Source organism: Triticum dicoccoides, chromosome 7A, assembly GCF_002162155.2.
Source record: "Triticum dicoccoides isolate Atlit2015 ecotype Zavitan chromosome 7A, WEW_v2.0, whole genome shotgun sequence".
NCBI lineage: Eukaryota > Viridiplantae > Streptophyta > Magnoliopsida > Poales > Poaceae > Triticum > Triticum dicoccoides.
In genome coordinates, this window is record NC_041392.1 from 459,750,324 (window position 1) to 459,774,215 (window position 23,892).

Consider the following 23,892-nt stretch of genomic DNA (forward strand, 5'->3'; position numbering starts at 1 on the left):
TAGCTACAGTCCAGTACTCGCCTAAGTTTAAAAAATCCTACCGAGTGGTGAGCAATCCTCCCACTCGGGGGGCTTAGCTGCAGTCCAGTACTCGCCTAAGTTTAAAAAAGTCCTACCGAGTGGTGAGCAATCCTCCCACTCGGAGGCTTAGCTGCAGTCCAGTACTCGCCTAAGTTTAAAAAATCCTACCGAGTGGTGAGCAATCCTCCCACTCGGGGGCTTAGCTGTAGTCCAGTACTCGCCTAACTTTGTAAAATCCTTTCCCTAAGAGCTGCATCACCAGTACAACGTACGCTCCATCCTTGTCCGCAAGGACGATGAGGTGCAGGTCGACCGCGGCCCTCTTCTCCAAGCTACGCCACAAATACAACGTATGCTCCACCCTTGTCCGCAAGGACGATGAGGCGCAGGTCGACTGCAACCCTCTTCTACGAGCTTCGCCACATATACAACGGAGCAGATCCCAAAAGCAATCGCAAGCATACTCAAAAGCAATTCGGATAAATCCTAAAGTTCCAAGCAACAAATCAAAAGTATTCGAGCATCAAGCCTGAAGGAGTTTAATGGTTACAGCAACCACTCGGCATTCCGAGGCAAATTTAAGACAGGTTTTAATCTCATAGTTTGTTCAGTCGGCAGAAGGAGGGCTAGAGGGTTCGACGAATTTGTCCAAGTCGATTCCATCTGCGATCCGAGTGGCAGCAGCGATGAAAGTCTCCATAAAGGACTGGAAGTCGTGCCTTTTGGTGTTGGCGACCTTGATCGCCACCAGCTTGTCTTCACAAGCTTCCTTGCAGTGGACTCTGACCAAGGACAACGCCACGTCAGCACCACACCGGGCAGAGGACTTCTTCCATTCTTGCACTCGACCAGGGATCTCGTCGAGCCGAGCCATCAGAGATTCTAGGTCATTTTGAAGCATCGCCCTTGGCCAGAGCAATGGGTCGATTCGTGAAACGCGCGAGGTAATTTGTGATGCTGGCGACACAGGACTCCAGTCGGAGCATGTTCATGGCAGTTTCGTCGTAAACTGGAGAAGCGATAGGGTCCAGACCCATCTCGATCCTTCCGGTTTCCTTGTCAAAGTTTTGGCAGAATTCTGTAGTCAAAGAGTTAGTGAGCCGACTGGACAGGATTAACTTACAAGCAACAAAATAGTCGGTTTAAAAGGAGTACCTTCCAGCATAAGATAGAGCTTCTTAGCAAGAGTTCTCAGATAGGCTTCCGTTTCATTTCTCTTGCGGACTGCAGACTCCAACTTCTCATTCAGGGCAATTTTATCCTTCTTCAGATGACTCACTTCTTGGTTAGACTCATTGAGACAGGAATTCAGCTTGTTCACCTCCCCTTCCAATGCTCTGACTGAAGCCAGCTTCTGGTCTGCAAGGGCAGTCTTATCTTGGGCTTCCTTCTACGCAGCTGCAAGGTCCAAGTCCTTCTTCTCCAGAGCCAACTTCATTTTCTCTGCAAAAGAAGCAATCAGATCAAACAAGAGATCGAAGAAATATCTTAAAAGACGATCGACGTGAACAGTCGACAAGCAGTTACCTTCCATACCAGCAGCTTCATCTTGAGCTTTCTTCAAATTCTGTTGGGCCAGCTACAAGTCGAGGTTGAGTTGCCTCTGCTTCTCCTCAAGTTCAGCAAACTTGGAAATGAGAGTACAAGATTTCTGCAGGAGGTAAAAGACGTGTCAATCGACAAGATCAAAGGTTATTTACTCAGACCCCAGCCGACTGCCCGCAGTCGACTGTGGTCTCGGGGACTACACCCAGCGGGTGCACTTGGCGTGCCCCCACTGATTCAGACCCAACTCGACCGGTCTGCCCGGATCGAGTAAAAAACAAAGAGAAGAAAAGAACTATTCAGACCCCGGCCAACCGCTAGCAGTCGACCGCGGTCTCGGGGACTACACCTAGTGGGTGCACTTGACATGCCTCCACTGGTTTGGATCTCATTCGACCGGCCAGACCGGGTCGGGCGGAAGAAAAGAAAGTCAAAAGAACTCAGACCCCAGTCGACTGCCTGCAGTCGACCGCGGTCTCGGGGACTACACCCAGTTCGAGGAGGCAAATCGACCTCTTCGCAGGGAGAGGAGATCCAAGCACGCTCACGACCCGACGACCACCCCGGTCCTGGCGACCGCGCCGACTGGGCAAACTTCGAAGCGCCTCCGGACGTCTTCCCTAGTGCCGACTGAGAAGGCATCAAAGCAGCTCAAGGTTGTGCAGCCTCCTGCGCCAAAAGCATCGAAAGCCACCTCCTCTAAACCACCGAAGGCTTTGCCCAGAATCAAAGTGATCGTCCCCACCATCTCCGGGTAATCATCTGATCCGTTCTTTTTGTCGACTCGAGCAACAGAACATAACCGACTGAGTGTGGACATTTGTAGCGCTGCTACATCAGGAACCTCTTCCTACCAATATCGGGACGAGGAGATGGAAGACGCGGTTACCTCCAACCCAGGTAAAAACTCTTATGATCTTGTTCTTGATTACTCGGTCGATTGAATTCTAGCGATCCACTTGAGGTCGAGTGATCTCTCTGGAGCTCCACCCAACGTCATCGATCTTCCAGATGATGATGAAGATGTGGCCCCTAGGCCCAGAAAGAACAAAAAAGTAGCAGCTGGCAAGACGTCTCAGCAGGGACCAACGACAACACCAACCGGCCGTCAATCTGAAGACGCAGGCGGGGCCTCCGTAACTTTCGCTGTACCCTTGTCGAGTGAGCACCCTGCACCATCGATTGTACCGGTGTTTCCTTCAATCGTCCAATCTCACGCTCTGGAGCTCCAAGCTGCCGCACCTGGGTCGTCTACCCCCTTCTTCACCAACTACCATGTTCCGGAGAACCAGTCGGACGCGGCTGCGGAAGCCATCCGTCAGGCTAACGTGATGATGGAGCGGATGAAGATGGTGCACGAGAATAGCCAGGCTGCTTACGACGCCAGTGCTGCTCTCCGGGCCAATGTCCAGGTAAGTAAACTTCCGACTGACCTTGTTCTATTAGGATATGCTACCCGAAATGTTTTCTTCCATACAATCTCTTATTGTTTGCGTCGAATCTGTACACCCGCTGGGTGTTTTGTTGCCTTTGGTATTTACGCTCTTCCACTCGGTCTGGGCGAGTAGGATCTGAACTGGGTGTCCCTGCGAGGAGGCGAATCGACCTCTTTGTCATCACTCAAGTCGTCGCTCTCCTCGTCCTCCTCTACATCCGAGTGCCACTCGCCACTCTCACCCCCGCTCGCCCTTCCTCGACGTCTTGCTCCTGCACTCCATTGGGCATCGATTACATATCAATGCGAGCCTGCAAGGACAATGAGCAAAAGAAATACAGTCGACCATCAACAAAGTGCTACACAATGAATCGAGAAGATACTTGACAATGCAGAATCACACCTATTCCGGCTGGCGCGAATGGTCGAATGGAATCACCCTCCTAGACCCCCGGGATTATCTTTGTTGCTGGTGATTCCTCTCAGCCACTTCTCCACTGTGTCTTTGCTAACGTCCTCCGGGTGGATCCGAGTGGAGTCCTTGAGACCTGAGTACATCCACATCGGATGGTCACGGGCTTGGAGCGGCTGGATGCGTCGACTGAGAAAGACCTCCAGCAGGTCCATCCCAGTCACCCCGTCGCGGACAAGTTGGACCACCCACTCGACCAACGCCTTGACCTGTGCCTTCTCTTCTGGGATCACCCTCAAGGAGGAGGGCTTCTCCACTCGAGCCAGGGAAAAGGGGGGAAGCCCAGTCGACTGACCCGGGGTCGGCTGGTCCTTACAGTAAAACCAGGTCGACTGCCAGCCCCGGACCGAGTCAGGAAGGATCATCGCTGGGAAGGTACTCTTGTTCCTCATTTGGATTCCAAGTCCCCCGCACATCTGTATCACGTGCGTCCTCTCGTCACTCGGGTTGGCCTTCTTGACCGACTGGGAGCGGCAGGTGAATATGTGTTTGAAGAGACCCCAGTGCGGTCGACAACCCAAGAAATTTTTGCACATCAACACAAAGGCAGCCAGATACACTATGGTGTTTGGAGTAAAGTGGTGGAGTTGAGCCCCGAAGAAGTTCAAAAAGCCACGAAAGAAAGGGTGGGGAGGCAAAGAGAATCCGCGATCGACATGAGTGGCGAGGAGAACGCACTCACCCTCCAGCGGCCGCGACTCGGTCTCGTTCCCCGGGAGCCGCACCGATTTGTGGGGGATCAGTCCCCCCTCCACCAAGTCATCGAGGTCGTCTTGGCTGATCGTCGAGCGGATCCATTCGCCCTAGATCCAGCCCAGCGGCAGGCCGGATCTTGACGAAGATCCACCCTGATTGGTCCTCTTGCCTTTCGCCTTCGCGGTCGCCTTCTTCGCGCGCTCCAACGCCACCGTCTTCTCTTTTCCCATGGCGGAGGATCGAGTCCGAGCGAGGCTGCGATGCCGAGAGCGGAAGCGGGCGCAGCGGAGAAGTCTGAGGAAGAAGGAAGAGAATGAGGGTGCACTGTTCAAAAGCCCGGTCCAGTGCCTTTTAGAAGGTCACTTCTGAGTGACTGACTTGTAGGCCCGGACGATCTAAACAAATCCCGCAACAGTCGCACACGCGATACGTGGCGAAAATGGTGGTGCGGGAATCAAGGCAACCTGCCTAATCCGTCTCGATTACCACGGCCGCGCCCGTCCGGCGCGCTTCCCGAAATTCGAATCCCGCGAAATCCGCGGACAGCAGAACAACTTGTCAGACAGAAGACATCCTCCGCATCATCATTCGGAACTCTACCGTAAAAGTTCACTCGAATGGACCAAGGCGACTGAAAAAGAAGTTGGTGTCATCCCCTCAGTTCATTGATCCAGAGCGAGATATACTCATAGCACAAAAAATGAGTCGGAAGTGTTCTCAACTCCTTCCTCACTCAAACCCTGATCCATTCGGGGGCTAATGATGAAGCTATGTACCTAGGGTAGGATCATGGATCTGTTCAAGATACCCTCCCCAAGGACATCCCTAAAGGTGCCAGGAGCATTCGAAGAAAAATCATCATCCACTCGACCATGAAGCCATGTTCCACTCGACAGTCTAGAAGACACTCGACCGAACGGACAACCACTCGACTACCAGAAGATCTAGAGCCACTCCACTCTACAACGGTTAGGATTTAAGTCATAGCCTTAATGGTCATTATGTACTTTTATTACAGGCATTACCAGTAACGTCTCTATCTTTATGTACCTTAAACCCTTTGTAACTGAGGGCGGGAGGGGTCTGGCGAACTCTATATAAGCCACCCCCCTCCTCAAGGACAAGGGATCACACCCCCTGTAACACACACGCATATAATCCAGTCGACCGCCTCCGGGCTCCGAGACGTAGGGTTGTTACTTCCTCCGAGAAGGGCCTGAACTCATAAAACTCGTGTGTACAACTCCTGCAAAGCTAGGATCTTGCCTCTACATACCTACCCCCATTGTACTGTCAGACTTAGAACCACGACACAGGCCGCTCGTAAGAAGCTTAAGGCCAGGCTGAATGAGGTCCAGCAAGAGCTCCAGGACACTGTGAAGAAGTGCGAGACCTTGGAGTGCGATGTTTCGGCTCGGGAGACTGAACTCACCAAGGCTCACCAAAGCGCGGAAGTGGCCCGGGTTGAAGCCCAGGGTGCCCTCCAGGAGATCCAGGAGGCCAAGAATATCGCGGCGGGTAAGGTGTTTAGTATGCAAAGCAAGTATGTGAAGAAGAAGTATTTCTTACTAACCCGGATTTGGAGTTCTCCGGGGGCATTTGCGGATCTGCCGTGCAGTGTGTCCGATGCTGCAGAGTTCTTCAGAGCCGAAGAAGGGAGCTCAACGGAGAAGTTGTTCTGGTCGCAATACCTTGCGCCAGAACATCCAGTGCCCTTCACCGATCAGCTAAGACAGTTGGTCGGGTTGCATAGGGTGGCCGAACTGACCATGAAGGATTTAATAATCCGGCTATGGCCTACCGAAGTTATACCCAGCAGCTACTTCGGACTCGTGAAGCGGCTGGTAGGTGCTTTCCCTCAGCTGGACATCGTCAAGAGGTCGGCCTGCATCAAGGGCGCGCGCATGGCCTTCGCTCGCGTCAAGGTGTGATGGGCGAAGATGGATGCCGTCAAGCTTGTGACTGAGGGGCCACCTGAAGGCAAGGAGCACCGCACGCCGGAGTGGTATTTTGAAGATGTCCTAGAGGGGTCCCGCATTGTGGCGACGCAATGTGCGCAAGACATTATTTTTGAATGAATATATTCATGTTGTCTCTGCCTTGTATGATGAAACAAATTTTGTTATGTAATATAAGGTTTGTTTAAAAAAATTCACCTCCTATGCGGCCGTATTGTGTGAAATCTAAGAGTTGGCCAGTCGTCAGCTTCTGCCCCCACGTAGGAAGTACGGGGGTGTTTGGGATATAATCTAAACACTCTCGATCCAATTGTTTGGTCCTTGAAGGAGGTGTTTAGCGCAGCGAACCAGGCAATCAGACTATGCGGCTTGAACACCCTCACTTAGCCATAGGAGTTTGACGATAAAAATTTAGGTTCAGCCCCTGGTATCCGAACTAAGAAGCTATAAACACCTGATCAGGCAAGTACCAATCCCTCGCATAATGCGGAAAAAATCTCTAATGATTTGAGACCTCCAAAGAGCTGATCGACTCTCGTCGCGTCATGACAGTCAGTTTTCGGCTTTCTCTACTGAGGTGCTCATCCGGGTAAACCAGGGCACAATCGCAGTAGTTCTCCCTTTAGTACCCTAGCCGATGTAGCAGAACGTAGGGTAGCACGCACAGGAGCCGGGCAACCCAACTATTGACCAAAGACATGATTCAGAGCCAGTGCATATAGTGCTAAATTCGGGGTGTCGAACAGTAGAAAGTGTTCGGACTTTGTTGCCGTGTTGTGGGGCGCTATGAAGCCCCTGGAAAATTGGAATGTACCAAAGTGTACGGGTGCTATCTGATAAGGTTATCAATAGAAAAAGGAAAACAGAAAAAAGAGCAAGGGTAATGAGCCAAGGCCGCAGAATTTGGGCCGCAAACTGTTTCCATTATAGTGTGATTAATACGTTGAAGCGCATTGATACAAATAGTGCAATAAGCAACGGGCTAAGCCATGACCAAGAGAGAGTTGTGTGTGGGTCCTGAAAACAGGTAGAGTGATTGTTAAATAAACCACCTAAAAATTCCCCTATATGCCTGTGCTTCATGCCATCTTGGTATATTTATCCTTTGAAAGGACCGGTGATTGGGCCACCAGGAGGAACTTGTGGAAAGAAAACCTGAAAAGGAGAAAAGGAAACAGTGAGAGTATGTGTGTCCGGGAGCGGTCGAGCTGTATTGTGGATCACAGGCTAGTTATGCGTCCATCCATGCCCATGGTATTTTGAGTGCGTAGTTATGTACGCGCGGTACAATTGCCGCCACTTGGTCAGGACTGGGATGGAGGCAGAATTGCTAGTCGAGCTCTTGACGAGCCGAGCTGTCCTGCTGCAGAATAGTCCGGACTCTCTTGACAGTGTCTGGGAGTTCGGCCGCCGAATTAAGGTTCTGTTTGAAAAGGCCGCTCTGTACTTCTGCTGCTAAGGCAGCGGTGTGCTCCTCGGTGCAGAGGGAGCGTTCCATGTGTTCCATTAACTGTTATGACGCCGTGTGGTCCGGGCATCTTGAGCTTGAGATAAGCGTAGTGTGGCACCGCGTTGGATCGAGCAAATGCGGTTCGTCCAAGCAGTGCGTGATAGCCGCTGCGAAAGGGACGATATCGAAGATTAACTCCTCGCTTCGGAAGTTGTCCGGAGATCCGAAGGCAACCTCTAGTATGATTGAGCCCGTACAGCGGGCCTCTACACCTGGTATGACTCCTTTAAAGGTAGTCTTGGTGGGCTTGATCTGTGATGGATTAATGCCCATTACGCGCATTGTATCCTGATAGAGCAAGTTGAGGCTGCTGCCACCGTCCATCAGGACTCGCGTCAGGTGGAACCCATCAATTATTAGGTCCAGGACCAGTGCGGCTGAACCGCTGTGACGGATACTGGTCAGATGATCCCGGTGATCGAAAGTGATCGGGCATGACGACCATGGATTAAATTTTAGGGCGACTGGCTCTATCGCATAGACATCCCTGAGCGCGCGCTTGTGCTCCCTCTTGGGGATGCGGGTAGCATATATCATGTTCACCGTTTTGACTTGAGGGGGAAACTTCTTCTGTCCCCCTGTTCGATGGCCGGGGCTCCTCGTCATCATCCTCGCTTTGCGATCCCTTCTCCTTGATTTCGGCATTTAACTTGCCGGCCTGTTTAAAAACCCAACAATAACTGTTGGTATGATTGGGTGGTTTGTCTGGGGTGCCATGAATCTAGCACGGACGATCGAGTATCCGGTCCAAGCTAGATGAGCCTATATTGTTCTTTTTGAACGGCTTCTTCTGCTAACCGGACTTAGAGCCACTGAATCTGGCATTGACCACCGTATCATCGGTGTTGTCATTGTTGTTTCGACGCTTGTATCTATTGCGTCGGGACTTGTCGTTGATATTTTTGGCTTCAGGGGTGCCGGCGTCGCTTGCATTGTTTTTGCTACGGGCCAGCCAACTATCCTCACCCGCACAAAAGCGGGGTCATGAGTGCCGTGAGGGCTGCCATGGACTTCGGCTTTTCTTGGCCGAGGTGGCGGGCGAGCCATTCGTCATGGATGTTGTGTTTAAAGGCTGCTAGGGCTTCGGCATTCGGACAGTCGACGATCTGGTTCTTTTTAGTTAAGAACCTAGTCCAGAATTTCCTGGCAGACTCTTCGGGCTATTGAACTATATGTCTTAAGTCATCAGCGTCCGAAGGTCAAACATATGTACCTTGGAAGTTGTCAAGGAAGGCTTCTTCCAAGTCCTCCCAGCTGCCGATGGAATTTTCGGGCAGGCTGTTCAGCCAGTGTCGGGCTGGTCCTTTGAGTTTTATGGGGAGGTATTTAATGGCATGAAGGTCGTCGCCGCGGTCCATATGAATATGGAGAATGAAGTCTTCGATCCATACGCGGGATCAGTTGTTCCATCATATGATTCAATATTTACGGGTTTAATCCCTCCTGGGAATTCGTGATCCATTACTTCGTCAGTGAAGCAAAGAGGGTGTGCGGCACCTCTATATCGGGTCTGCGGCATTCGGCCCGTGCATGACTAGGTTTGTCACATCCGGATAAATAGTCGTCGACACGTGTCAAGGCACGTCCTCGTGATCTGTAAATCAATCTGGTATATCCTGCTCTATTGTTTAGGTCCTGTTGAAGGTCATATGTGTGACCATGAGCTGTTTTATCTCTGCCTTTATAATGAGGCAGGGCGGGCTGGTATTCGGCTTGAGTTGCCGCTTTATCCCGACCATGTGGTGGTCGGTCAGCCCCGTTGCGTGATGATGGTATGGGCTCCAGCGCCTCATTATCAAACTGAGGTAGCAATTTGCGCTTCGGGTAACTTTTGGCTGGGCGCTTAATGTTGTATTCTTCCGCTACTAGGACATCGGTCCATCTATCGTTTAGCAGATCTTGATCAGCTTGAAGCTGCTGCTGCTTCTTCTTCAGGCTCCTTGCAGTGGCTATTAGCTGGCGCTTAAAGCGCTCCTGCTCGAGGGGTTCCTCAGACACGATGAAATCCTCGTTGCCGAGGCTCACCTCATCCTCAAAGAGCGGAAGATAATTACTGTCCTCTGAGTCTTCGTTTATGGCCTGTTCATCGGGGCTAACTTGCCCATCTTCCCGTTCTTCTTGTTCAGAAGTTGCTTCAACAGGGTCTTCATTATCTTCGGCACCGTCCGGAGTATTATCTTCTCCTGTGTCGGTATTGCTATCTTTTGCACGACATGACTTAGAGCGGTGCCGCTGACGTCGACGCTTAGGCTGTGTCCCAGGAGGTTTATCCTCGATTGGATCTTCTTTGTCGTCGTCGTTAGGTTCTTTAGGTGTATCCACCATGTACACTTCGTACGAAGAAGTGGCCGTCCAGTGTCTGGTGAACGACGGGTTTTGGCCATGCTCCTCATCTGCATCGTCGTCCATACCGTCGATGTCTTCGGAGCCGTAATCAAGCATATCGGTTAAGTCTTCGACAGTGGTTATGAAGTGGGTGGCGGGTAGGAAGCGAAATTCCCTGTCATCAGCTTTTAGTTCGAACCAGATATAATTCGGCTGTGAATCCCCCGCTAAGGATAGATTTTTTAATGAGTTCAGCATGTCGCCTAAAGACGAGTGCTGGAAGATGTTCGCGGCGCTGAATTCGGCGAACGAAGACTGGTCCTGCTCGACATACGCGGACGCACATGGTTCGGACCTTATGGCCGGAAACGAGTCCGAGGTTCCGGTGACACAGACATCACCGGAGGTTAGGTCCGTGTGCGGCTTTAACGCCATGGAGTCTGTGGCTTCCATGGTGGGGTCGAGCTTCCCGTCCTCGGATGGCGCGATCTGCTCCGGATCTAAGGCCAGAGCGGTTATAGGTGCAATTTCCTAGGTATGGCCCAATGACAGATCTAAGTCATGTTCATCGAGGTGACGGGGAGCGACTGCCCTGGTCTCGAATCCATCGAAGATCAAGTCTCCGCGGATATTTGTGACGTAGTTCAAGCTCCCAAATCTGACCTGGTGGCCAGGGGCTTAGCTTTCGATCTGCTCTAGATGGCCAAGCGAGTTGGCCCGCAGTGCGAAGCCACCGAACACGAAGATCTGTCTGGGAAGGAAGACTTCCCCTTGGACAGCGTCATTGTAGATGATTGAAGGAGCCATCAAACCTTTTGATGACGGCACGGTGGAACTCCCAATGAAAGCACCAATGTCGGTGTCAAAATCGGCGGATCTCGGGTAGAGGGTCCCGAACTATACATCTAAGGTCGATGGTAACAGGAGACATGGGGCACAATGTTTACCCAGGTTCGGGCCCTCTCTATGGAGGTAATACCCTACTTCCTGATTGATTGATCTTGATGAATATGAGTATTACAAGAGTTGATCTACCACGAGATCGTAATGGCTAAACCCTAGAAGTCTAGCCTGTATGACTATGATCGAATATATATTGATCTGGACTAAGCCCTCCAGTTTATATAGACACCGGAGGGGACTAGGGTTGTACAAGGTCGGTTATAGAGAAAGGAATCTTCATATTTGGTCGCCAAGCTTGCCTTCCACGCCAAGGAGAGTCCCATCCGGACACGGGAGAGAGTCTTCGATCTTGTATCTTCAGAGCCCATTAGTCCGGCCCATGTCCAACAGGCCGGACGCCCGAGGACCCCTTAGTCCAGGACTCCCTCACCCCCCTTTCCTTCCCTAGGGCTGGCCAAACAAGGGAGAGGGCGCACCAGCCCCTTGTGGGTTGGTTTGTCCCCTCCTTTGGCCCATAAGGCCCATAACTTGCCGTGGGGTACCCGAAACCCCTTCCAGTGACCCGGTTCCTTCCCGGTACGTCCCGAAACACTTCCGGCGTCCAAATACCATCGTCCTATATATCAATCTTTACCTCTCGACCATTTAGAGACTCATCGTCATGTCCGTGATCTCATCCAGGACTCCGAATAACATTCGGTCACTAAAACATATAACTCATATAACTATATCGTCAATGAATGTTAAGCGCGCGGACCCTACGGGTTCGAGAACTATGTAGACATGACCGAGGCACCTCTCCGGTCAGTAACCAATAGTGGAAACTGGATGCCCATATTGGCTCCTGCATATTCTACGAAGATCTTTATTGTTTGAACTGTTATGACAACATACGTAATTCCCTTTGTCTATCGGTATGTTACTTGCCCGAGATTCGATCGTCGGTATCTTCATACCTAGTTCAATACCGTTACCGACAAGTCGCTTTACTCATTCTGTAATACATCACCTTGAGACTAACTCCTTAGTCGTTTGCTTGCAAGCTTATGATGTGTATTACCGATAGGGCCCAGAGATACCTCTTCGATACTCTGAGTGACAAATCCTAATCTCGATCTATGCCAACTCAACAGACACCTTCGGAGATACCTGTAGAGCATCTTCATAATCACCCAGTTATGTTGTGACGTTTGATAGCACACAAGGCATTCCTCCGGTATCCGGGAGTTGCATAATCTCATAGTCGAAGGAATATGTATTTGACATGAAGAAAACAATAGCAATAAAGCTGAACGATCATTATGCTAAGCTAACAGATGGGTCTTGTCCATCACATCATTCTCCTAATGTTGTGATCTCGTTATCAAATGACAACACATGTCCATGGTCAGGAACTTTAACCATCTTTGATCAACAAGCTAGTCTAGTAGAGGCATACTAGGGACACGGGATTTGTTTATGTATTCATACATGTATTTAAGTTTCTGATCAATACAATTCTAGCATTAATAATAAATCTTCATCATGAAATAAGGAAATAAAAAATAAAATTTTATTATTGCCTCTAGGGCATATTTCCCTCAGTATCCCCATTGAAATCTGTTTAGCATCTTGAATTCTCTCCTTGTGCACTAGTTTACATCTTTCCCACCACAAATACCAAGACGTAATGGCAATCATCTCCCGAATATTCTGAAACCCCATAATAGATAAATCTTGGTCAGGCATGTGCAACAAAAAACCGAGGACCGCCTCTCCAGCACGATCAACTTCACAAGCTTGACCAATGATCTCGTCTAAGCCAAGCCTTCTCCACCTCTTTTGCCTTGAGCGATTAGAAACAACGTGAAACAAAAAATAACATGGTTGCAACGATATTTGTTGCACATAACCATGTACTGTATCGCGTCAATTTTTTAGAGAAAATAAATCAAGATTAGAAAAGGTTAATAAATTTTAAAAAAAGTTCATCATTTTTGAAGAAAAGTTCACAAACTTGAAAAAGTTTATCAATTTTCAAAAAGTGTTCATCAAATTTGAAAAAATATTCGTAGATTTGAAAAAAGTTCATTACTTTGAAGAAAAGTTCATCCAATTTGGAAAAAAGTTCATCAAATTTTAAAAAAAAATCATGAAAGTTGGAAAAAGTTCATTGAATTTGAAAAAAGTTCAGCGAATTTTAAAAAAAGTTCATTGATTTGAAGAAAAAGTTCACGAAATATAAAAAAGCATCAAGCCAGGAAGAAGAAAAAGAAAAGATAAAAAACGAAAACGAAAAAAACAATAAACAAAAAACAAAAAACAAAAAAGGAAAAAAGAAAGTAAAATGTAAGATGAAATAAGAAAATTCGTATAAGATGTTAGTTAACAGGTCGGGCGTGGTGGCGCTGTGGTTACTCTCTGTTATCTCGTATAGTGGCTTGCAGCGCCAAATAGGATCGCCACGCTGTAATGCCACATTTTTTTGGAGCTATAAATCGTAGCCTGTCGCTACCTTCATGGGCTGCCACACAGAGCGGCAGCTAGGAGAGCTCCCGACGTCTCGCTTAAGGCAGCCGTCAGACCCAGCGCGGATATTGGCCTGCAACGTTTTTTCTTCCACTATTTTCTTTCACATTTTTGCATTTTTATTTTTCATATTTTTCACTTATGTTTGTACTTCAAAATAGTCTGGATATATCTATTATCAAAATCACTTTATATAAGAAAGTTTAAAATGGTTATCATGCATTTACAAAATGTTAAATGTGTATAGAATTTTTTTGAAAAAAATTACAATGCATATAGAAAATATAGATAGACAGGTACATTAGTTTTTTATTTTATTTGAAAATGTTAATCACGCAATTAATTTTTTTGAATGTGTATAATTTTTTTCTAATTTATAAAAAAATTCTATACAAGAAGTGTACAATGTGTATGTCCATATATATTAATAGGACACATTTTATCTACCATTGGTGGTAGTTACCACCACTTGAGTTTGTATATTGTATGTATTATCAATCAAATCGAAGAGTATGTATGTATAGTAGGCAGTATATAAGAATGTTTAGGTATTATATATGCTACTTTTTCCGTAGCATGTATCACATTTTGTCCTTTTACGTACAAGTATATATGTATTTCACAAATATAACAAAAATCATAGGCCAACATGCAATTTTTTAATGCAATTCAGTTTCAAGTATCTTGTATAGAGTATATCAACATACTTACAATGATAAAATAGTATAGATACTACCACATGATAGTATATTAAGACATGCTGGGTAACTACCCCTAGGTGATAGGATATATTCTTCACCCCCTCTATTTTACCATCAATGCACCTAATTTTACATTCCGTAAGTTTTGTCTTATTTCCGACATAAAAATATATCATAAGAAAATATATAATCGTTGTAAAAAATATTTCATGTTATGTAAAATTACAAACGTAAAAACATAGTGTAAAATATACATAAACTGCAAATTTTCTTGTCTCATGACATATATTTTTATTTTTTGTACCAAATTTTACATAGTGAATCAATAGAAATATAACTATTTGAATTACAAATGTAATTTAATTACGAAGTGATCGTAAGATTACCTCGGGTGGAAAATAACTTATTCTGCACACCGGGTGGAAAATAACTAATAGTGTGCCAAATTTAAATAAATTAATCATGCTTTTAGAAAATGTTAAATATGTATATATAAAATCTTTCTAATGTATACAAAAAATAACCAATTTTTACAGAAAAAGTAGACATGAATTATTATTTTTAAATGTTAATCATGTTTTCCAAGATGTTAAGCATGTTTATGAAAAATATTCCTACTGTAGAAAAAAATCTACAATGCCTATAGAATAAATAGACGTCAAAAGATATAAGTTGTCAAAATTGGTAATCACATATTTGAAAATTTTAAAATGTATACAAAAAATGTTCCAAATTTACAAATTTGTATGAAAAAGGTATACATAAAAACATATGTTAGAAAATATTAATCATGTATTTACAAATTTTTCGTGCGGTTTATGAAATTGTATATTACAATAAAAATGCTTAGCGTGTTGAAAAAATGTTGACCTTGTATTCAAAAAAGTGTTCATAACATGTATTGTAAGAAAAATGTACATCTTGTACTTGAGAAATGTAAAGTGTATGTCAAAGAAAATGTTTCACGTATACACCGAAAATGTACACTATGCACTGAAAAATTAGATATGTGTTGAAGAAAAAGGAAAAATGATGAAAAGCGACAAAGAAACATAAAGAAAGCAAAGAAAAACGAGAAAAAAACAGAGGAAACGAAAGTATAACAAAGGAAAAAGATTTAAAATCAGGGAAGAAACAAAAAAATGAAGACGAAAAGAAAGCAAGAAACCGGCAAAAAGCCAGCGCAGAAAAGGAAAGGAAACAAAGGAATCAAAGAAAATGGGAGAAGACTAACGAAAGAAACAAAAAACTAAAGAAAAAAAGAAAAGAAAAAAATAAAGAAACACACTCGGTTTAAACCGGTAAAGAAATGAAGAAAACCGATGAAAAATAATATAAGTGAAGGAAAAGTGAAGGACAAAAGTATAAAACCATTGAAGAAATAGAGAAACCTAAAAGAAAAAGAAGAAAAAACAAAGCACGCAAGCGCAACGTTTAGTTAAACGAATGGGCCGCCCGACTACTGTAGCGTGTAGGGAACTGCTTCAGGAGAGACGGTTGATGCTCTCGCTATAAACAAGACTAGTATGTATGCATGTGCAATTCATGGAGTGATTAAAGAAAAAAGAAATTCTCCCGCAATTGTTTTTAATATTATGTAAAAAATTGTATGTAGACATTTTCTTTGCAGGAAAAGTTTCAATTTATTCATCTTCAATCATGACAGTACAACAAACACCAGAAATAAAAATTACATCCAGATCCGTAGACCACCTAGCGACGACTACAATCATGAAGTGAGCCGAAGGCGCATCGCCATCATCGCCCCTCTATCGCTGGAGTCGGGCACAACGTTATAGTAGACAGTCGGGAGGTCGTCGTGCTAAGGCCCCATAGGACCAGCACCCCAGAATAGCAACCACCACCGATAAAGAATAACGTAGATCGGAAGGATCCAAACCAAAGACACACGAACGTAGATGAACAACGACGAGATCCGAGCAAATCCAGCAAAGATAGATCTGCCAAAGACACACCTCCACACGCCCACCAACGATGCTAGATGCACCGCCGGAATGGGGGATAGGCGGGGAGATCTTTATTCCATCTTCAGGGAGCCGCCGCCGCCTCGCCTTCCTGAGCAAGACACAAACCCTAACAAGATTGAAAAAAATGACTAAAAACGGAGCTCTCCCCGCCGGCCCTTGCCAGAATCCATCGCGCCTCCATGGCCTTAGGGCCACCGGAGACGAGGCGGACCTGTGCCGGCATCAGCGAGAAGCACAAACCCTAACTTTATTTCTTGGAGGAGAAGGAGGCTGCTGCTGGCATGTAGACATCTAAAATACTTTATGTTAATCTACTTTCTTTTTCTCCCCGTTCTCCTTTGAAATCATCTTATCTGGGTTGAAGTCATCATGCACTCTAGCGGTATATGGCACATGAGGCATCATATATGGGCCTTTTTTTTCCTGAAAGGTCCACACGAATGTTGTAGAACACAGTAGAGGCGACATATGTCTATTATTCATGGCGAATCCGGCTGATTTTAGCCTTTGTTTTTAGAGGCTAACGGTTATGATTGATGCTCTACATCCATTTCGAAACTGATACACTATATAGATAGTATAGATATAGTTCCTAAATTGTGTGGCTTCTAACCATAACACTATAAGTAGGAGTGCGGCGTTTTCTGCCCAGGCTCATCTGCAATCGGACAGGAAAAATTTCAAAACAAATACTAGAAAAATTCAACAAATTCCAATCTTTTTTGTGTAGTAGATAATTTGATGCATGATGTTCGCTCCAATTTTCAGATCATTTGAACATCTGAGTAACTCTCAGCAAAAAAGACAAATCGGGTCAGAACAGTGCGTGAACAGTAAACTTTTTTACAGACCCCGAATTTGTTTTTTTTTGCTAAGAGCTGCTCAGATGTCGAAATGATTTGAAAATTAAAGCGAACCTCACGCATCAAATTATCTACCACACTCGTTTCAAAAAAAATTATCTACCACACACAAAATTTTTGAAATATTTTGATATTTTTTAGTATTTGTTTTATTTTTTTCGTCAGCGTGGGTGCAGATGAGCCTGGACTCAAAAATGAATTATATCCTATAAGTGCTAAATAGGATATGGCATAACTCACTTCAATTTGTTTCCTACCAAAAGTTTTTTTTTCGACAGGAACTCTGGGAATTGTATTAAAGATTTTTTGGACTTGCCATTCTCTGTAGCAAAAGATATTTTAGTGAATCCTGTCCTCTAAGAAGAAATTGGGTTGGGTTAAAACCTGAGGGGACATGGGCCGATCCCACTCGCATTTCTCGCATGACCCCCTTCGCAGGCCAAGGCCGTATCCCCCCGCTGTCCGGATCATAAAATGGTCTAGAGAAATAGCCCGAAAGCCCACCTCCCTGCAGGTCCAGCGGCACGGCAAAAAAATATTATTTTTGGCTAAAAAAACATTTCTCAAAAAAAAAAATCGATCACGGCACCACGGCCACTACCCCACGTTTCATTTCTCCCCTCTCACATGCCCCTCACCACCAAATCAATCAAACGCGGTCTTCCTCCCTGAGACGCACGCACCGCACCTCACCGCCCCGCGTCGCGAGATCTCAAATCCCCGATCCGACCCCACCGGCGGCGATGGCCGGCAAGGAGCTGAGCGACGAGCAGGTTGCGTCGATGCGGGAGGCCTTCTCCCTCTTCGACACTGACGGCGACGGCCGCATCGCCCCCTCGGAGCTCGGCGTCCTCATGCGCTCCCTGGGTGGGAACCCGACGCAGGCGCAGCTCCGCGACATCACCGCCCAGGAGAAGCTCACGGCGCCCTTCGACTTCAAGCGATTCCTCGAACTCATGCGCGCCCACCTCCGCCCGGAGCCGTTCGACCGCCCGCTCCGCGACGCCTTCCGCGTCCTCGACAAGGACGCGTCGGGCACCGTCTCCGTCGCGGACCTCCGCCACGTCCTCACCTCCATCGGCGAGAAGCTCGAGCCCCATGAGTTCGACGAGTGGATCCGCGAGGTCGACGTCGCCGCGGACGGCACCATCCGCTACGACGACTTCATCCGCCGCATCGTCGCCAAGTAGTGGATTGATCCGTCTCCCAGCCTGCTCAGACTTCTTCGTATTTAATAACTCCTCCTTCGCGTGATTTTATTTCGTATCATCTCATCTGATCTGCTGCGCTTCTGTTTTGTGCTTTGGTTTCGTTGTGGTTCCCCAACCGCCCTAGGGTTTGGATAAAAATGGTGTGATTATGGATTAATGGATCTGTCCGATGGTATTGCAATGTAAAGCATGGATCCTGTTTCTTTCTGTGATTGATTGATTGCTTAATCAGAAACCAGTGAAATGCGCCAGTTTATGCATTCATGTTAATACAGCCTATGATTTGTTTTTCTTGTAATTGATGGCATCTTATAATTTCTGATGCTAGCACAGGAGAAATGGATTTATTATGGAGTTGTAGGACCTCTGCCGTTGGCATAATTTGTTTTTGCCGGGAGGGTCATTCTTGTTTTACTTGATCGGTTAATACCATGTGGCTGTTGACAGGCCTCTCTTGAATTTATTGCCACACAACAATAAGGTTGTTGGAATTTAGGCATATTAGAGCTATAAATATACTGTGAAATCGATCACACAATCCAATCTATGGTTCAGTTACCTACAATATTAGGAACTCTGTCTAGTTTTGCTGGGTCATTGATTGATCTTGGTTTTGCTACACTCACATCCCAGTGCTTGCCTTTTTCACAGTAAGTACTTTAGTGTAACCCTATTAGTTCAATACGTTGTCATGCCTGCTTTAAATCTTACTTGGGATGGTAAGGTTCTGGATCAAATTGAGACATATGTAGAGCAGCAGAGCTATAATCTAATAATATCTGCAATATAACATTTCACAAGCCAGTATTTTCAGTTTACCTGCAATATTATGAATTTGTTATGGTTTCACTGGATCAACCTTATTTTGTAATCAGACGGTAATGACGTCACTTCAATAAGCTGAGTTGTTTTAGTAACCAATATATATTTTATGCTTAGAAGAGTTCAGTCTACTCGGAAACTTACCATCTGTTTATACATATTCCTTATTTGTCACTGGAACTTTCTGGACTCCATATTTGCCACCCATTGTATGAGTGGCACGTGCGGTGCTGTAATGTCATTGACACGTGTCGGAATCGTGTAAATTTCCAGTGGCATATAAGGAATTATATTACCAGTTTGGTATATGTTCTCTCGGAGCTTGTCCATGCTCATGAATATTGCCATGATCCATGAACCACCTCGCTAGCTTCTAACCAAAATATTCTGTGCATATGGCTTGATTTGTATAAGTCTGTGTTGTTGATCCGTGGTAATGAGACCTATGTGCATTTATGTTTGGCGTACTACTTCTTATTGAGGCAAACTACCTTCTGTTGTTAGTTTACACCAAGGGCAGCCGCTAATGTTCTTGTAGGTGGCATTAGGTGTAGGCTTCAGTTGTTGAAGGGACCAAAATCCGGCTCTGTTAAATGTATAATATACATCATATGCAATGCATGAATCCTTATGTTGAGAATCTTTCTGCGCAGTTCAGATTTTTGCTATGTTTTATTTGGAAATGAAAATTTATGATTGGTTGTGTTCCCCTGTGTTCAACAAAGTTCAAAGGATGTAAAAGTGACTGTTCATTTATCCAACATGTGATTCTTGCTGCACCAACCACCTCTGTTCTTCATTTGTAAGTTATATTGCTGAATCTCTGGTAGACCTTGTTAAATCACTTGCTGCTCACAGGTCGCAGCTAGCCATACATCTTGGAATAGATAAGCTGCTTGTTTGCCCTAGCTTCTGTTCAAGGCCTCTGATATGTTTGGTATATAGACGATCTGCATTCAGAATATTCGCTGTGGAATCACATCCATTGGCTGTGTTTGCTGTTTAATCGTTCATCGCGCTGCAATTATGAACTATCTGCATGTCTTATCAGCGGCATAATGCGTGTCTCTTGTTTTTCTTCATATTCTATCACATTTCTCTGATAGCAACTTGTGAGAGGACCAGACACAACCCTTCTCTGAACCAGAATGAAGCTATACTTGATTTTCCACGTGCTCTTCTCAGAAAGTTCGGAGTTGTGTTTGATGGAGGATGAGCCGGGCTTGGTGACAACCTAAACCTGTATATCAAATTCCATTTTGTTGTCTGGTTGGTTGTATTTTTCTTTCTGAGTGTATGATGAAGGGTGACATTGTGACGAGACATGTTTTTTGCTGAAATGCTTTGGTGACGTTGGGCACACTCAAGTTTCTAGTTGATATACTGGAAAATCCAGTTGATGTTTTCTATGCTAAGATGGCTATGTTATCAAAAGATGCCAATGCCCCTCACTAGTGTTTCTTGATTGAAACCCACACACCCCCGAGTGAACAGAATGACTGGATCTGCGTGGATGAAAGATTACAATCATCCATACTCCATGCAAACTCTAACAAACTCTTGCACAGATGATGTTCTGGGTTTTCCATGTACTCCCTCTGTAACTAATATAAGAAAGACTTTTTAGATCACAATTTATGACCATTCTAATTCAGTAGGACTAAGAGATAAAAGGACTGATAAGGAAATGAAACGAGTCAGTATTTCTAAACTTGCAACAATATTGTCTTCCCATGCCACAAATAACGGCGCAAAAGATTTGCATATAAAAAAAAGTATAACAACACAATGCTCACACTCACACGCAACAATATACCATGGAAAGTCTGTGCAAATGAGCTTAATGAAGCCTGGAAAGATAACCCATTGTTACGGATTTAGAGCAAATATATGTTTCTTAGAGATTTGTTTTTTTTATAGGGGTCTTAGAAACTTGGTACTAGTTTTTTTTAGACAAAGAAGAAGAAACTCCAAGCTAAGGCGTCCAATGGGCCCGGAAACCATCCCAACCGGGCTAACACGTACTGACGGCCTGGCCCAAAGCGACGCAGCCCTAGCACCACACTCCCTGCGCCGCCGCTCATTATAAGTAGCACCCCAAAACCCTAACCCGCACGCCCCAATCGCGCCGCCGCTCGAGCCCCTCTCGCCCTTCGCGCCGCCGCTGCTGCAGGCAACCGACGCCGCCGTCGCCGGAGCTAAACCCCTCGCCTGACGCCATGGGGCGCATGCACAGCCGCGGGTAACCCCTCGCACCCGGTCTCCCGTATCATCCTTGCTTCGCTTCAGTGGTTTATCTGGTCTAATGGCGGCTTCCCGACTGTTTGGCGCAGGAAGGGTATCTCGTCGTCGGCGCTGCCGTACAAGAGGACTCCCCCGAGCTGGGTCAAGACCGCCGTCGCTGATGTGAGCCCCCCTCGGTTGCTCTCCGACCTTGCCGATTTCTTCCGATTGGAGTGATTCTGATGCTTTTGGTTCTTGCGCAGGTCGACGAGTTGATCACGAAGGCTGCGAAGAAGGGTCAGATGCCCTCGCAGATCGGCGTTCTCCTCCGTGACCAGCACGGTATCCCCCTCGTGAAGAGCGTTACGGGAAGCAAGATCCTCCGCATCCTCAAGGCTCATGGTCAGATCCGTCCCCTGTTAAACACCATTCCCATTTTTCTAGCGTTGTTTATGCTTGTGCAAGTGTGTTGATGTTTGAGAATTTTGTGTGCAGGCCTGGCGCCGGAAATCCCAGAGGATCTGTACTTTTTGATTAAGAAGGCTGTCGCCATTAGGAAGCATCTTGAGAGGAACAGGAAGGACAAGGACTCCAAATTCAGGCTCATTCTTGTTGAGAGCAGGATCCACCGTCTTGCCCGTTACTACAAGCGCACCAAGAAGCTCCCGCCCACCTGGAAGTAGTAAGTTACTCTGCTCCTTTACCTTTTACCTAGCTAGGTTTACTGCAACTGAACGTGAGAACTTGCCAGTGCCAATCGGTTATGTTAGGATTTATTTTGTGTTGCATCAGTTGATTCTGTCCTGCATGTTTACAAATTACTATGTAGAAAGCTTTAGGTTGATCAGCTGGTGCTACTCAAATGCCATTTTATGTGGAAAGCTGCCTGTCATGCTTAACATGTGGATGCTGTGTTCTGAGCTGCTGTATGCATATCTGTATGCTATCTTGGTTTTTATGGGTTTAGTGTTGTAAACGCATGCCACTCAGTAGCTTATTTAATCAAGGATGACATCTGTTTGCTTCAAGTTTAGGTGAAATTGACTAGTGCCCATAGTATGTGTATAGACCTGAAACCATCTGCCTCTTGTTTTCTTGTTCCATACAAGAGTACACAACTTGAAAGGAAGACTTGTTTTATTTTGATAAAATGTATCGTAGGGTTTAAGCTTTACTTGGTTGTGGTAGTAGTTGGTTGGTAACTTTTTTCTGTTATTTCATTATAATGGAGTTTTTGCTGTAATTTTCAAGCATTCCAACAAATACATCTCATCTTTGGTGTGATACTTCCATACTCTAGATAGTAGCAGAAGTGGAGAATGGGCCTGTTTTAGTTTAACAATCTCTAGCATTGGCTTTGTTGAACTTTAAAACCTGTTTAAGTAATTCATTCATCTGTGCTTGCATTTTTGCTAAGTCGCTTTGTGCTCTTGGTGGGTCGTGTCCCTTTTCATACCTGCAGTTGTTACTAGAGTGTAATCTGACAACTTATCCTTGATTGTCTGCAGCGAGTCTACCACTGCCAGCACTCTGGTGGCTTAGGAGGGCTCTTCATCTGGTGTGCTCTTACCGGCTTCAGGATGGTCTTGTTCTACATATTATCAATTTCATGTAACGCTTTTGAGTTTGGAGCGATTTAGATGAACAAGAGACCAAATTTTCTATGTTTACTTGGAGAATCCCATAAACCATTTTTGGTTTTGCAATTCTGTCTGGTTCTGTTTAGCGTCTATCTACAATTCATCAGTTAAAATTAGACATTGTGATATTCGTGTTGTCTGATCTGAGTGAGTGTAATCGCTGCTTTCAGTGCACTCAAGCTTGGACAGTTTGACTATATGGTTATCCTGAAATCTAAAAAGTGGCCGCACACTTTTTGGTCGAACCGAGCGGCCGGCTCTCACAGCGCATGCACGTGGTAATTTATTTGTCTGCAAGTGCATGTAGGCGTGGCATTAAATACGTTCATACTGCTCCTTTAGTTTAAGAAAGACAGATCCATTTGCATTTATTTCGGGTTTTTAAAAATTCAAAAAGCTATATCTTTCAAACAGCGTGTCGGAATTCAAATCTGTTTTCACCATTGAAATCCTCGCGACGAGATCTTTGAAACTAGATCCCGCATGGGTATATTTTAACAAATTTTTTTCGATGCCAACTTTGGAGCTATATAGTGCAACTCTATTACTGCATTGTGCAACTTTATTACTACATCGTGCAACTTTTTTTCAAAACTAATGTTTGGAGCTGCGCCTTCATATGAGGTTATAACCTAGCAACCACGACAACTTTGATGTGCGACTAGTCTATTGCCTCGACGAAAGTCGATGTGCAACCTCCTCTTGTAATATAGTCTAGTCGCACACACATTGATGTTTAGTTGGCTTGTAATGTAGTTTAGTTGCACATACATTGATATTTAGTTGGCTTGTAATGTAGTCTAGTTGCACACACATTGATGTTTAGTTGGCAGAAAGACTAATTGCACACGCATATGCTTAGTTGACTTGTAATTTAGTCTAGTTGCACACACACTGATGTTTAGTTGGCAGGACACTAGTTGCACACACATATGCTCAGTTGGCGTGGCAATCTAGTCTAGTTGCACACACATTGATGTTTAGTTGGCAGAACTTTTTTGGCACACACACATATGCTCAGTTGGCGCGGCAATCTAGTCTAGTTGCACACATATTGATGTTTAGTTGGCA

At 45.6% G+C, this 23,892-nt stretch overlaps 1 protein-coding gene across 1 annotated transcript; it reads left to right on the top strand.

The window, feature by feature from the left end:
- Window positions 1-17,557: 17,557 nt before the first annotated feature.
- LOC119332140 lies at window positions 17,558-22,995 on the top strand. The gene is made up of 6 exons (XM_037605309.1): window positions 17,558-18,111; window positions 21,132-21,200; window positions 21,292-21,364; window positions 21,445-21,583; window positions 21,677-21,863; window positions 22,690-22,995. Exons 1-6 carry the CDS (start codon window positions 17,669-17,671, stop codon window positions 22,721-22,723), a joined length of 945 nt encoding a protein of 314 aa, XP_037461206.1. The 5' UTR covers window positions 17,558-17,668; the 3' UTR covers window positions 22,724-22,995.
- The last annotated feature ends 897 nt before the right edge of the window (window positions 22,996-23,892 follow it).